The sequence below is a fragment of the Arvicanthis niloticus genome, chromosome 6 (assembly GCF_011762505.2).
Source record: "Arvicanthis niloticus isolate mArvNil1 chromosome 6, mArvNil1.pat.X, whole genome shotgun sequence".
Classification (NCBI taxonomy): Eukaryota; Metazoa; Chordata; class Mammalia; order Rodentia; family Muridae; genus Arvicanthis; species Arvicanthis niloticus.
In genome coordinates this window covers 106,957,116-106,970,927 of record NC_047663.1, presented here as the reverse complement: position 1 = coordinate 106,970,927, position 13,812 = coordinate 106,957,116, and the positions used below count along the sequence as shown (strand labels likewise).

Below are 13,812 nucleotides of genomic sequence, written 5' to 3'. Positions count from 1 at the left end.
AGCCAACAGGAAGCAGGCAAGACAGCAGAGGGCTTATGAAGTGCTCACAGTCCTCAGGGTGGGGTGTGGTCTTTAGTGTCAAAGGTTATTCTGCTTAGCACTGGGATTTGAGTCTTTTGTCCTTGGAACTGTGCTGACCACAGGGCTTATTGGCCAGAACCCCTATTCTTCCCATCTTATTGACTTCCAGAAGTCTCCATTGGGTGTGTGCTCCCTAGAGTGTCAGGGGCAGCTGGCTGCTACCTAGGAGTTGAAGCCACAGGCTATCACTCAGTGACACGGGGTTATTATGCTGTCATGGGCCACCTGGAATTCTCTCCCACCCCATGACAAGCAGCTCACCAGGAAATCCCACAGCCATTGTCTACCCAAGGCTGTACTCATTGACCCTACCCTCCTTTAATGACTGTCCTGAGGGTCAGGGAATCCACACTGGACAGTACCCAGAACAAGGCAGTGGCCAGTCCATGATGGGTGCTATGTGGTAGACCTGCAGACTACCATGTGATTATACTGTTAGACCCAGGGCCTCAGGTGGTGTGGCTTGCCAACTGTACTCTCCTATCTTGACTGCAATGACAACCTTGCCCATGGGTGAGCTGCCCACCTCCGTAAGGGCAACCTTGCAGAACTGTTCCAGGGCCAACCAGCAAGAAGGCCTCTACTCCCTCAAGCCCATGGGGAGAATGGCTGGTTGGAAGAACAGCATCAAGCCCAGGTAGTGTTTGTGTGGATGGGACAAGAGTACCAGCAATGCTAGTGGTCTTCTGGTCACCTTTCCCTGGGGGCAGCTTGTTTGTGGGAGGTAGGAGGATACAAAGGTGAGTGTGTGGGTCCCTGGCCAAAACTTGATTGTGCCTTTGGTTTTGACCTGGCTACTCTAGCCTCAGTTTTCTTGTGCATAAATTAAGCTGAACTTGATAACTTTAAAAGGCTGTGGTTAGTGTTTGAGAGAGAATGTCAGGGGATGTCCATGTGGTGGAGGCATTTTCTGGTCCCTCTTGTCTTAGGCTGTGAGGTAAAATCAGGGAGAAAGGGGTGTTGGGGATTATAGGACTCCATGCATCTGAGATATTCAGCTCTGACCGGCTGTGTTGTCCCTCTCTCCAAGGAGTGAAGTGTTCCATCCACATGCAGCCAAGGACAACCTTCTGGCTACAACACTGAGGTGGCCTACCCTCTCCCAGCAGCTGAGTCCACCTCAAACAGTTCCCTATGTGGCCTGGTCTGATTATATCAAGGAGCCAAGCCCCTACATGAAGGCCTGCAGCCTGCCCATGTGGTCTCCATGCTTGGACACCAGGGATGTGGACAGCACTGTGTCATCTGGCAGAATGTCTGGCTCCTCAGGAGGGCATGAGTCATGCACACTTTTCCATGGGCCCTGGAAGGAAAGGCCACCCCTGGTATTGGGGCCCCAGCGCCAGCCCAGGAAGAGTAACCCTCGTCTGGAGCAGTTGAGGGACAAGATCCGAGCCCAGGCACAGTGGCAGGCTAGCTGTGCCTCCCTGGGCACCTCTGCCCCCTCTAGTGCCTCGTGCTTCTACAAGACCTCCACAATGCTACAACGGAAGACCCCCAAGGTGACAAATGCTCTTCCAGTGCCCGCTTTCCCAGGTCAGTGGCTGCTTTGTCCAACTGGTGTGGGCCACAACTATGGGAAAAGTGGAGGGCAAGTAGTGAGGTTGTGTTCATAAGGCCCCCCAAAGGGTTTCAGGATTGGGAGAGCAGTGTGGCTTGGGGCGGGGCTTCTGAGCTGAGTTTAGGGTGAATAAGCTTCATCATGGTGTCAATGAGATGAGAGGAATGGAGCCTTGGAAGACAGAGACCCAGAGAGCCTGTGGAGTTGTAGAAGGGACTTACTGTTTGTCCCTGAAGCCTTAGGGGCCGTTTAAGCATGCCTGGACACTGTCAGGTTCAAAGAGCAAAGCCAGTGTGGGATTTAGAAGGTCTGCCTGCCATCCATAAGCAAGATGGGTTGTGTTTTCTTGAGTGGGAAAGATGGGTGTCAGCTAAACAAATACCTCAAGAGCTTCCCGTCAGAGGTGCCGGAAGCGAGGTGGCTGCCTAGGCGTTTCTCTAAGGAGGAACGGATCTGTTTTATAAGGTAGCAGCTTCTTTTTAAAAGCCATGTACATAAAATACATAACATAAAATCAGTCATCTCTGCTGTTTAAAATGCATCATATTTATTTGTGCATACATGTGTGTGTATGCGTGGAGCACTGCCACAGCCTAGTTGTGGGATTCAGAGGACAGCTTGCAGAAGTCAGGTTCTCTCCTTCCACCATGTGGGTCCTGGGGATCAAACTCAAGACGTGAGCCTTGGCAGCAAGCCACTTTACCTTGAGCCATTTCACGGGTCCCATCTCTACCATTTAAAAATGTTCTGTTTGTTTCAGGTAGCTACTCCTTGTTATGCAGCCATCCTTTTCCTAAAGACCTATCCTTCAGCTGCAGCCCCGACAGCCTCCCCCTCCCCAGGCCCTGGCATCTGTCTTCTACCTCCTGTCCCTGTGGGTTTGATGACTCTAGGCACCTCATAAAAATGGGACTTGCTCTGTTACTTTCTTTCAAGGAGAACATCTTTTGGAAAGTACAGATAAATACAGAGGATGAAACAAAGTCATCACTAGCTCCCGCGTGCCTTTCCCAGCAGACCGCCCTGGCCAGTTCTCTGGGTCTGTCCCTATGTTACCCCCGTTACTAATATCAGAGAAAAATAACCTAGAAGAGGAAGGATTTTCTTTGGCTCATGTCTCAGAGGGTTCTCCCTTGGCTCCACTGACTCTGGGCCTGCAGTGAGGCAGGGCTTCATGGTGTAAGGGCATGGCGGAGCTAACCTGCACACCACACAGTGAACAGGAAGCAGAGAGACAGATAAGGATCAAGGGATAAAATGTTACCTGCAGAGACACACTTCCTCCTATCAGGCTCCCCAGCCCACTCAGCTAGAAACCCATCAATTGGTTTACTCATTCCTCGAATTAGCATGTGGTCACCTCATGTAGTGCCACATCTGGAATCAAGCCTTCAACACAGGAGCCTCTGAGACCTTTTAATGTCAAAACCATACTGTTCTGCCCTGGACTCTGAAGGCTTGTCTTGGTCCAAAATCCACTTAGCCCATCTTCAAGAAGCGCAAAGACTTTGGAATTGCTAAAAGATCCAGTCAAGCTCTCCTCAGAGATGCAAGGCGAAAAGTTTTGTTTTTCCAAGATACAATGCTAAGGGCCAAACATGACCATCTTAAAAGAGAACAGAGACACATCAAGGAGGTATTAGTCCAAATGGAGACTGAAACCATCAGGGAAATCATATTCTATAGCTTAAAACTTTTTAATGATGTAGTGTTTGCCTGTGTGCTTGAATGTGCACTGCGTGTGTGCCTGGTGCCCATGGAGACCAGAAGAGGGCTTTAGAGTCTCTGTATATGGAGTTAAAGGCAAGGTGAGCTGCCTGGTGTGGGTGCTGGGACTCAAACCAGTATCTTCTGCAAGAAGAGCAGATGTGCAAATGCGCTTCACCACTAAGCCATATGCCCAGCCCCTGCTACTGGGTAGGTTTATGTCCAGCATTTTGGTATATGAGAACATGACATGAGCTTCCAAGAACTTGTAAAACCCCACTTCTAGAGCTCGTACACAGTTTCTGAGTGGAGACAAAATGCAGATAAGTTCTCTGCTACCATGAGGTACAAGAGGCCTGAATCCAACTCCTTGCAGAGCCTAAATCCTCAAGAGTGCAGGCTCTACCGTCTGCATTGCTATCAGTACTCTGGTCTTCTGGGCTTATGCCAAAGTTGCCCGATAACCTTTTGGAACGGCTAATCTCACTTGTCAGTTTGATGAGATGTAGAGTCACCTGTGCAACAAGCCTATCAGAAATAACGTTTTAAAAAAAATCCTGTGTGTGTGTATGTCTGCTTATAGTTGGCCTGAGCAAGCTTCCAGAACAAGATGTTTGTGCCAGTTTTGATAAGAACTATGTGTGACTTTTTAAATCACAATGGTATGTGTTCAGATGACCTTGTGGGATGTGTTTTCTGGCTTGAGGTGTTGAGTGGAAGAACAATTTGACGGCTTCCAGGGCCACTAAACTGGAACTCCACTCTGGAAATTGTTTCACTATGCATTTGTCTCTTTTGATTCGTCTGCAGGCTCAGGCATTCTTCGTACAGCTGAACATAGAGGCAAAGACAGGGCCTCTCTCAGCTCGAGACGGGAGCTCTCAAAGTTTCCCCAGCATCATACTTTAGGTGAGTGGCTCTGGGTTGGACACTAATTCTAGTAAGGACCCTTATGGTCAAAAAGGACCCTGGCCAGAAAGGGGTCATGCAGGGATTTCCTAGGACCCTGGGTTCTCATGCTCTGCCTCTCAAGAGAAGGAATCAAAGTAGGAATAATAAAGCAGGGCTGTCTCCTAGCAGCAACATCTTCTGTGTAGAGAAGGCCAGGCCCAGGCCCTTTCCACATTCTTGTGTGCCAGCCCTGTTCTGAACCCACACCTCTAGATTCCTGCCAGACCTCAGGCTTGTTATTCCACTTTATAGATGGAAGGTAGTACTCAAAATACCCTTGACTGGCCCCGGGGATGCTGAATTATGGGTGGAGAGTCAGAAGACTTTTAGATTTTGACAGCTATGGTTTTGCTCACTCTTCTGATCAACAGTAAAGGGGCATGGAGAGATGTCAAGAGCCTCATCCCTGTGGGGATGTTGGGCTCACACATTGGCAGTTAGACTACATGTTAGAGTTTCAGGTTGTGCAGACACTTAGGAGGTTTTGGAGAAGCAAAGGAGAGGAGGAGAAGCATAGGAGAGCAGGTGCTTTGGGACTTCCCCAGATCACGGAGACCCTGGACAATTTGGGAATAGGAGAGTTTCTCATGAAAGGAGGAAGTGGTAAGAGGCAGGTCCTTAGCAAGGTGTGAAGGGTGGTCAGTACTCCAGTAGACACCTATCGGACAGCAGACAACAGGGGCATGCCCTGCCTTGTGATTGTGAGCCAATGACAGTTGTAGGCAGGGTCCCAAGCTGGTTGATCAACAGGCTGGGCAGAACCTTCTTTTTTGGCGGGCAGGGGAGGAGGAGGATTCGAGACAGGGTTTCTCTGTGTAGCTCTGGCTGTCCTGGAACTCACTCTGTAGACCAGGCTGGCCTTGAACTCAGAAATCTACCTGCCTCTGCCTCCCAAGTGCTGGGATTAAAAGTGTGCGCCACCACTGCCCTGCTTGGGCAGAACCTTCTTGAGACTAGTCCTATCTTTTCTTCTGCCTTCCATGACATCCTGTCCTTTCAACTTGTCTGATAAACCATTGTCCCTTCTCTACCACAAGTGTGGCCACTGGGCCACAGGTCAAGATCAGAATGCAGAAGCCACAGCCCTCCCCGGCCCGTTGGTCCCCAGATCTTGGCTGGCACACTTTCTTCCCCACTCCTTTGGAAGCAGGATAGGATAAACAAGAAAGCCTTGTACCCACCATTCTACTTCCTGTCTCTGTGGATCTGATGATGCTGGAAATGTCACATGACTGGAGTTCCACAAAACATGTCCTCCTGCCTCCGATTCTCCACCACTTCTTTTTTTCTTCTCCTCTTCCTCTTTCCTTTTCAGACAAGACACAACTCTAGGACTTCCTGCTTCAGCCTCCCAAACAGACTATTCAACCCTAGTTTACCACTGAACTTGTGAGGTATATTGAAAGGGCTCTCCCATCAGAGTGATGTCACCACACTTGTCAATCTGAGCCTGGATCCTTTAGTTCCAACCTCCATCTTCCTTTCCTGGTGCAAGCTATGTCCACGGCAAAGATTCCCTTGGATTCCCTTGGGGCTGGTCTCATCCCATCATTCATTTACTCAGCAAATACAAACCCAGGCCCTAGTGTCAAGGTGAGTATATTGCCTACTTGCAAAATGTTGTCTGATTAAGGTTCCCTCCCTTCTTCTCTCTCCATTTCTTCTTTTAGTTCCAAGGACAAACTTCAAAAAGATCAAAAATATTCCTTGCAAAAGAGAGATCTCAAAGTCATCTATCCTTCGCAGAACAGCCAAAGGCAGAGGTGAGGTCTGCTATTTCAGACCCCAGAGTCTGTGGTTCTAGCTGGTGAGGGTGACCAGCTCTTGATTGGGTTTGCTCTTGATTCTGTGCTGGGGACATTGGCTGCCAGGGGCTGCCTGCTTTACCATATACAAGGAGCTTGGGGCCCTGGGATCTGAAGGTTCCTTGCCATGGAGGAAGTCTGCAACTCCCCAAGTGACGTGAGCTGTCTTTCTGCCCCTGCAGACTAGAGTGGCATACACCCATCTGGCCACACTCCTGATGTTCTCAGCCCATTGCTCATCAGTACAGTGGTGTGCTAGGAAGACTGAGTAAAGTGGTACCCCTGCCTTTCTTCTTTCTGAGGTGTGTTGCTGCTTTGCTACCCTCCCAGGTAGTCTGGTCAAGAGGGTGTGCCTTCTTGATTTGGGATCCAGGCTCATAGGGAGAAGCATGCTTGGTGGTACCCATATCTCTGTGACACAGTAAGCTGCCTGTAAGAGTTCCACCCTGACCTATGTGGCTGTTAGTTATATGGCAAGTCTACAGGCAATCTAGTTAGTGACCCTGTGGGTGGTAAGCTTTGATCTAGGATACCCCCTTTCCTGAGCTTGGATCCTTATAGAATCCCAGACTCCTAGTCTCTATGTAGACTGCTGCTTCTACAGCTTGTGGGGGAGAACCAAAAGAGTCCCTCCATCTAACTGGATCCATAGACCCCGAAGAAAGGCCAGATATGAGTATTTTGAGATTGTTGGGAGAGAGTCTAGAATGTCTTTGAGGTATGCTGGGAGTGTGGGAGGCTGGCTCCCATTCTGTGGATGTGGAAACAGGGAGGTTTGGCAGTCTGCTCAGGACCACAAAGGCAAGGACCTGGGCTGGGCCTGACCCATCTGGCTCTAGATCCGTGTTCCTTACTAGAGCACCAGGTGAAATCTGAGACCATGCCTGAGCCATTGTTGAGGCCTCCTGCTGCAGCCTGGCCTCAGAAATACCATTAAGATTTCCCCAGTGGGGAGATCACTACCCAGTGGGGTTGTGGTCAGCTTGGCAGGACTAAGCATAAAGGCCACACAGGATCTGGGAGTACTTTTAAACTGTCTTTTGGAATTCCTCTGTCTCAGTTTCCCCACCCATGAGGTCACCATTCTGGACTTACCAACGTGGGTAGCAAGTGCTCTGTGTACAAGCTCACCTCCATTTCTGTTCAGTGTCCTGCCTCCTCTGCTCCCAAGCAGTCTCTGTGTTCTAGAGTAACGAGTCTTTGCCTGGCACACGCTGTGCTCAGTGGAGGGTGCACATGAGTCTTCCAGCTGGCCAGAGGTGACACAGGTCAGGAAAACCAAACACCTCTGGAACCCAAGACTGAGAGACTGCAAAACTGCAAGAAGATTCTGGAAGGTCCCCGGAACATGCGTAAAATATAGCCATCTTCCACATCATCGTTTCCCGCATCCGCAGCTTTCCCTTGTTTTGTTTTAATGGCTTGCTTGAAAAATGACCTGCCGTCTGCCTGACACAGGGTCAGAGGGCGCGCCACCAGCTGCATTCATCATCGTAGTCACCATGTCACCCTGATGGTAGTGACCATTAGTTTCTGTCAGTGACGAAGCCACAGCTGGGCTAAGGAGAGATGAGTTTGGGTTCAGGGGTCAGAGCTACAGGACTTGGGAATTGGATGAATGAGAAATTTGCTGTAGTTAACAAAAAATTAAATCACAATAGTTATAAAATATTCATCCATCCGGGCCAAAGGAAAACGAAGCCCGATATTTAATTTCAGATTATATCACCTTGCTTTGCATTTTTATCATAGATTAGGTTGGCTTGGAGCTTTGACAGGGCACTTGGGGACTCCATCCATTTCCACAGATTAAAAATCCTCCCATAAAAAAATTAATTGCCATTAAACTGTTCAGCAGAAAAAAAAATGTGCCCATCAGGACCCATTTATCGACCAGGACTCCTCTGGTGGTCTAATGGGGAGGCTGAATGGCTGTCTGCGAGGGAGGCCAATGGGGCCATTCTCCCTGCATGTGCCTCTGGCCCAGTGCCTGGCAGAGGGAGCATGAGCAGTTCAGTGCACCACTGAGGGGCAGGGCTGAGAAGCTTGGGAAGCTCGTCCTCGTCCTCATTCCTACTGTGACCTGGATGTGGCCAGCACAGCCAAGCCTCCTCACCCCAGACTCCAGAATTCAGCTTGTGTTTCCACCTGCCTGTGAAGCCAGCAGATGTCTTTGGCTGTGTCAGGAGGCACCGTTAGGCACATTCCCCTCTCTTATAGATGGGAAAGTCTAGGCACTAGTCCTACAGCTGTATCTGATGAACAGCAGCTGGGCTTAGCCTTGGATCTGGAACTGTGCGGCTCCAGTGTTGACCTTTCTTGGCCTAGGGTCCTGTTCTTCCCTGTTTAAGGGGAATGTCTTAAATTGTCTTCATTCAGTGATGCAACCATCTACTAAAACAAAAACACATTTGCATACTAATGAATGCATATTTATTTGCATATTTTGTATAAAGGATTAAATCTTTCCTGAATATTTGATACTATACAGTGCAAAGGCATCTTCAAGTTTTTTCAGAGTTGGTTGATGTGTCAGGAGTGTGTTTAGGGCTATTTCAGAAATTGTTGGCAATTCTGTCTTAATCCCTAACCAACATCCACCTAACAGGTTTTTTGAGTTTACTTTATTTGTGTTTTACCTGCATGTATGCATATGCACCACATAGATTCCTGATGTCTATGAAGCTAGAGAAGGGTGGGTGACTCCTAGACCGGTGTCACGGTCACACATGCGTCACCACGTGTGGCCCCTGGAAACTGAACCTGTCCTCTTGAAGAGCAGCCAGTCCTCTTAACCACCGAGCTTCTCCCTAGCTTCTTAAGAATTCTCATAAGTGGAACTGAAGCCAGCAGCTCAAAGAGCAGTTTTAAAAATCAATCACTCAAGCACAACATAGTGCAAGTGGACTTACATATTGAGGCATGATCACAGAAAAATAGAAATGCTTTTTAATAACAAAACCAGTATGTCTGTATAAAAGCAGGAAACTTAGCTGGGCATTGGTGGCGCACACCTTTAATCCCAGCACTTGGGAGGCAGAGGCAGGCAGATTTCTGAATTTGAGGCCAGCCTGGTTCCAGGCTGTAAGTTCCAGGACAGCCAGGGCTACACAGAGAAACCCTGTCTCAAAAAAAAACCAAAACCAACCAACCAACCAACCAAACAAACAAAAAAACAAACAAAAAAAAGCAGGAAACTTGTTGTGTATAGTAAAATCACTGCAGTTCATGACATGCATTGATCTGGAGTCTAGCTGAGGTGTTTGAGGCTGTATGTGCTGGCTTGTGTGGAGTGATGGCATGTAGTGTGTCTGCTGTGTGGTGTGATGGCGTGTACAGTGTGACTGCTGTGTGGTGTGATGGCCTGTACAGTGTGTCTGCTGTGTGGTGTGATGGCGTGTACAGTGTGACTGCTGTGTGTTCAGAGCAGAGCCAGCTGTGAAGCTCTGTGCTGTAACGTGGGTGAGCACTGGCAGGCATCTTCATGTAGCATTTGAGTTTGTCTTGATTCCAGCTTGCTGTCTGTTTAGAAACTTGTTTTTACTATTGCCTGTTTTTTTCTGCCCCAACATTCAGTTACACAGCCCCTGGGGCTCAAGCCGGGCAGTGGTGGTGCACACCTTTTATCCCAGCACTTGGGAGGCAAAGGCAGGCAGATCTTGTGAGTTTGAGGCCAAACTGGTCTACAGAGTGAGTTCCAGGACAGCCAGGACTGCGGAGAAATCCTAACACCACCACCACCAAACAAACAAACAAAAATTAAAAGAAGCAGCTGGGGCCTAGAGAAAGCACAGCCTGTCCCATAGAGGGTGTGGCTGGATACCACCCATCTTCTTCCCAGGAAAGGTAGTTTAGGTCTGGAGCATTGGGTGTCTTGGCATTAGCAAACTTACCCCAGCAGTTTTTTTCAGACTATGCAACATAGGGCTTTGTTTTTCTTTGACCTGGATAGGTGAATATTTTACAACTATCATGATTTAACTAGTTTTCAAATTTTTTAAAATTAAAAAAAGAATTTACTTTTAAGTTTTATGTGTTTAAGTATGTCCATGCACCACTTGCATGCCTGGTGCCCGAGGAGGCCAGAAGAGACTGTCAAATTCGTAGGGACTGCAGTTACAGGCATTGTGAGCTGCTATGTGGGTGGTAGGATCAAAGCCGGACTCTGGAAGAGCACCCAGCGCCTCTTAACTGTTGAGCCATCTCTCTAGTCCCCAATGGCTTAATTTTCTAAACTAGGGCAGATTGCTATGTAATTCACAACTGTCAGGTCAGGGGAGGGAGGAGAGAGGAGTGAGGGGTAGGCTGCCCTCAGGGGTCGGTGCTCTAGACAGTCTGACCTGTGATGTGTTGCCCATAGAGCACAGGGCAAGTCTTGACTTAGTCTCCATGGAGGATCCCAGCCCCGGTGGTATCACCTGGAGCAGCGGTGGGGTGGAGTGACTGGGAGCACTAATGTCAGTTTTGCAGAGCCGACTGAACACAGTGGTATGTCTGCACCTGGGGCCATGTTTATGTGAGAGCCTGTGTGTGGCTGTGCATGGGCTCACATGTGAGTGTACTGGGCGTTTGCATATGGTTGCCTGTGTGCATTTAAGTGTGTGCTCAATGTATGAGAGGGCGCATCTGTGAGCATGCAAATATGCAAGCATGTGTGCTGATGTGAGTGAGCATATGTGAATGTATGTGAGCCTGTGTGGGGGCTTGTGAGTATGTGGATATATGTGAGCCCGTGTGAATGTGTGTGTGTGAACGTGTGAACATGTAAATGTGTGACTCTGTGTGAGGCCTGTGGTAAGAATGCAGTGAACTTACTGTGAACTGTGGATGGGCCAGCGTGCAGAGTGTTTGTCCTTCAAGGTGGCCTTCTAGAAGGAATTGCATAAGCTCTAAGTGAATGTACGTGAAAGCAGAGGCATGATGGGAATGCCCTGGAATGCCCACATTTTCTCTGCAGGATGGACATTCTGTGCTCTGCCCATCTGTTGTTTATAGTAAGTCACACTTGTTTGTGGGTTTGGTTTTTGAGACAAGGTTTCTGTGCAACAGAGTCCTGGCTATCCTGGACTCACTTTGTAGATCAGGCTGGCCCGAAACTCTCAGAGATCATCTGCCTCTGCCTCCCGAGTGCTGGGATTAAAGGCGTGCGCCACCACACCGTCAGTTCACAGCTCTTTTACACAGGCGTCTATAGAGCGTGGAACCTATGTGAGCCTGCGAGTGTATGTGAGTCTGTGTGGAACTGAGCATGATAGAGTGTGTGTAAGAATGAGCCTCCTGAACACGTGGGAATGAGTATGTGAGTGTGGGTGTCAGGCTTGCCTTCTGTCTTTGTGGGGCTTTGTGACTGGGGTTGTCATGATGGCCAGTCAGTGTTGGCATCGGATGCAACTTGAGATTATGAAGCAAAACCTTAAACAATCATGTTTACCACGTGACAGGGAAAGGGTTGCTTGGCTATGCTGGTCATTTGTTTGTGTACCATTGGGCAGTCTCAACTTGTCTCTGATCCTGATCCCACTGCTCTGACTTTAACGAGCTTCAGAGCACAATAATCTCTCCGTTAAGGGGTGTGGTCATGACATTGCTGGCTGTTGTGGTCCTGGTGTGAGCCCATGGCTGAATGGCCATCTGGGGTGTCATCTGAGGCTGTGGCCTTGACATTGTTCCTGGTCAAGTGTTGGCTGTGTGCCTGGGCTGGTGTTAAGTAGCCTACAAGTAGACCTGTTAGGGGAGAGGTTTTATATGACCTGTATTGGGCAGGATTCTGGGGGTTCACCATCTCTCTGAGATGCACCTCAGGCTTGCTGGCTAGTGACTAAACAATTGGCTTTGTTCCCACAGGGGTTTGGATATGAGGGTTTTCCCTGTGGGCCCTTGCAGGGTATGCCAAGCTGTCTCCAGAATTGGTATGACCCCTTGCCAGTCGTCTGAGAGCCACGGTCCTGTTGTGTATTTTCTGTTTAAGATTCTGAGTTGGCTGGTGTGTACGCCTGGCGAAAAGGACAAGCCCTTGTGAGGCAGTTGCTTGGGCCCCCTCCTACCCTGTCCCGGCTCCAGAGCAAGGCCCCTGCCACGGAATTAGGTACCTCATGCCTCAGCCTTGGCCTGGTCTGCTTTTCTGTGGCATTAGTGGGTGGGCACAGAGGAGATTTCTTTGCTGCCTGGGAAGGTGGTAGCTGTGCAGCCTCTCTTGAGATTTCCCTCGGAGATGGAAATTTGGGAAAAATTATCTTTACAAACCTGAAGAGAGAGGCTCTTCTCAGCATTAGGAGCAGATGTACTACTTGATCTTTTGTGAGGAGAGCAGATGGGAATGGCCACTCCTGTGGTGGACACCTGTCACCCCTCCATGTGCACCTCATTAACCCACATGGAGCAGGTGGCTCACTCAAAAGCAGCCCCTGTTTTCCTTTGTGTGCTGATCATGAGGGCTGAGGCTGAGAGGAATTTTGTGGGGCTGAGGCCAGGGCCTTCCTAGTCACCCCATGATGTCCCCTGAATGGAAGAGCAGATCTGTTCTTTCCTCCAGCCCACAGACCCCCAACACTCCTTTGTTGCCTGTCTTTGCAGGCTCTGACAGGAAAGAAGCTGTTGAGGCCTCACCTGCCCACACCTGCTTGTGTAAGCCCAAGTCTGCCCACAGTGACCAGCAGGTTTCCAAGCACACACCTAGCCCGGCTTTCCATGATCAGTCAGCAACTATCCAAGGTGCCATGGAGACCCTACAAGATCTGCGTCAGCAAATTCAGGCTGGTCTGGAACTTGCCAGGAGCCCCAGAGTAGCCCGGAAGCTCTCACTATCAAAACCAAAGCTACAGAACCTGGCAGAAAAGAGGAATCAGGAACTCCAAAGCACCCAGGGCATGCAGGGCTCCTTCTCAAAGACTGCTTGGACTATGGCAGAAGGGAAGAACTCTTCCTTGGGCAGAGCTGGGAACCTGCACAGCCGGCAACACTGGAAGGAAGCCATGGCTGAGCAGGAGTCTTGTCCACAGAAGACCTGGACAGCACAGGGGCAAGACACCTCTTTCCTAAGGCCTGGGAGCAACCCAGAAAAACCACACTCCTTCTCACAGCGGCCCTGGAGTGCCCTGGCTTGGCAGACCTATCCACAGAGGGCCTGGGAAGCTCAGGGCCAGGACACTTCCACCCTGAGGTCTGGGAGCCCCCTTAAAAAGCCAAGCCCCTTCTCACAGCGGCCCTGGAGCGCCCTGGCTGGCCAGGCTTATTCCGCTTGTAAAGACTGGGAGGTTTTTGAGCCCAGTCCTTGGAACTCTCTGAGTAGGCCACATTCTGCTCTCCAGGATCCCTGGAGTAATTCTTCTGTGCAGAGGTCCAGTCCCTACAGTAAGAGCAAAAGTGTTCCTCCTTCCCCAAAAGTCAAGCCAGCTTGGCCAGAGCCTGCCCAAGACTTCCTGCAAAACAAACCAGCAAAGGAACAGGTCACACCCTGTCCAAGGCCAAGAGGCTGTCTGGGCCAGCCACATAGCTCTGAGTCCTTACATGACTTCATGTGTCAGAAAGCACAGGCCCTACAGCAGCAGGCCACGGAACAGAAGGCCTTGGCTGCACACACGCTGGAGCTGCGGAACCAGCGGCTGCAGGAGGTTTACCGGAAGCAACGAGAGTCTGTCCTTGGCAAGGCCATCCCTGTGGTCTCCGAGAGGCGCCCTGGCATCGTCACCTTTGTCCCCACACAGTCTG

General features: G+C 49.7%; 1 protein-coding gene across 13 annotated transcripts in view; it reads left to right on the top strand.

Annotated features, from left to right (window-relative positions):
- The window catches only part of Ccdc187 (coiled-coil domain containing 187), a 56,018-nt gene that overhangs the window by 5,261 nt on the left and 36,945 nt on the right, over positions 1–13,812 (top strand). For 3 of the 13 annotated variants that reach the window (XM_076937619.1, XM_076937617.1, XM_076937620.1), the window contains 5 exons: positions 1,112–1,617; positions 4,160–4,258; positions 5,971–6,063; positions 12,074–12,190; positions 12,679–13,812. The exon at positions 12,679–13,812 is cut by the window's right edge and continues 2 nt beyond it. In XM_076937619.1, coding sequence (XP_076793734.1) covers positions 1,257–1,617; positions 4,160–4,258; positions 5,971–6,063; positions 12,074–12,190; positions 12,679–13,812 — 1,804 coding nt within the window. In that variant the 5' untranslated portion in view covers positions 1,112–1,256. Of the gene's footprint in view, positions 1–3; positions 719–1,111; positions 1,618–4,159; positions 4,259–5,970; positions 6,064–6,295; positions 6,408–12,073; positions 12,191–12,678 lie in introns of those variants that run through there. The other 10 variants (XM_076937616.1, XM_076937610.1, XM_076937613.1 and 7 more) reach the window with 8 other exon arrangements.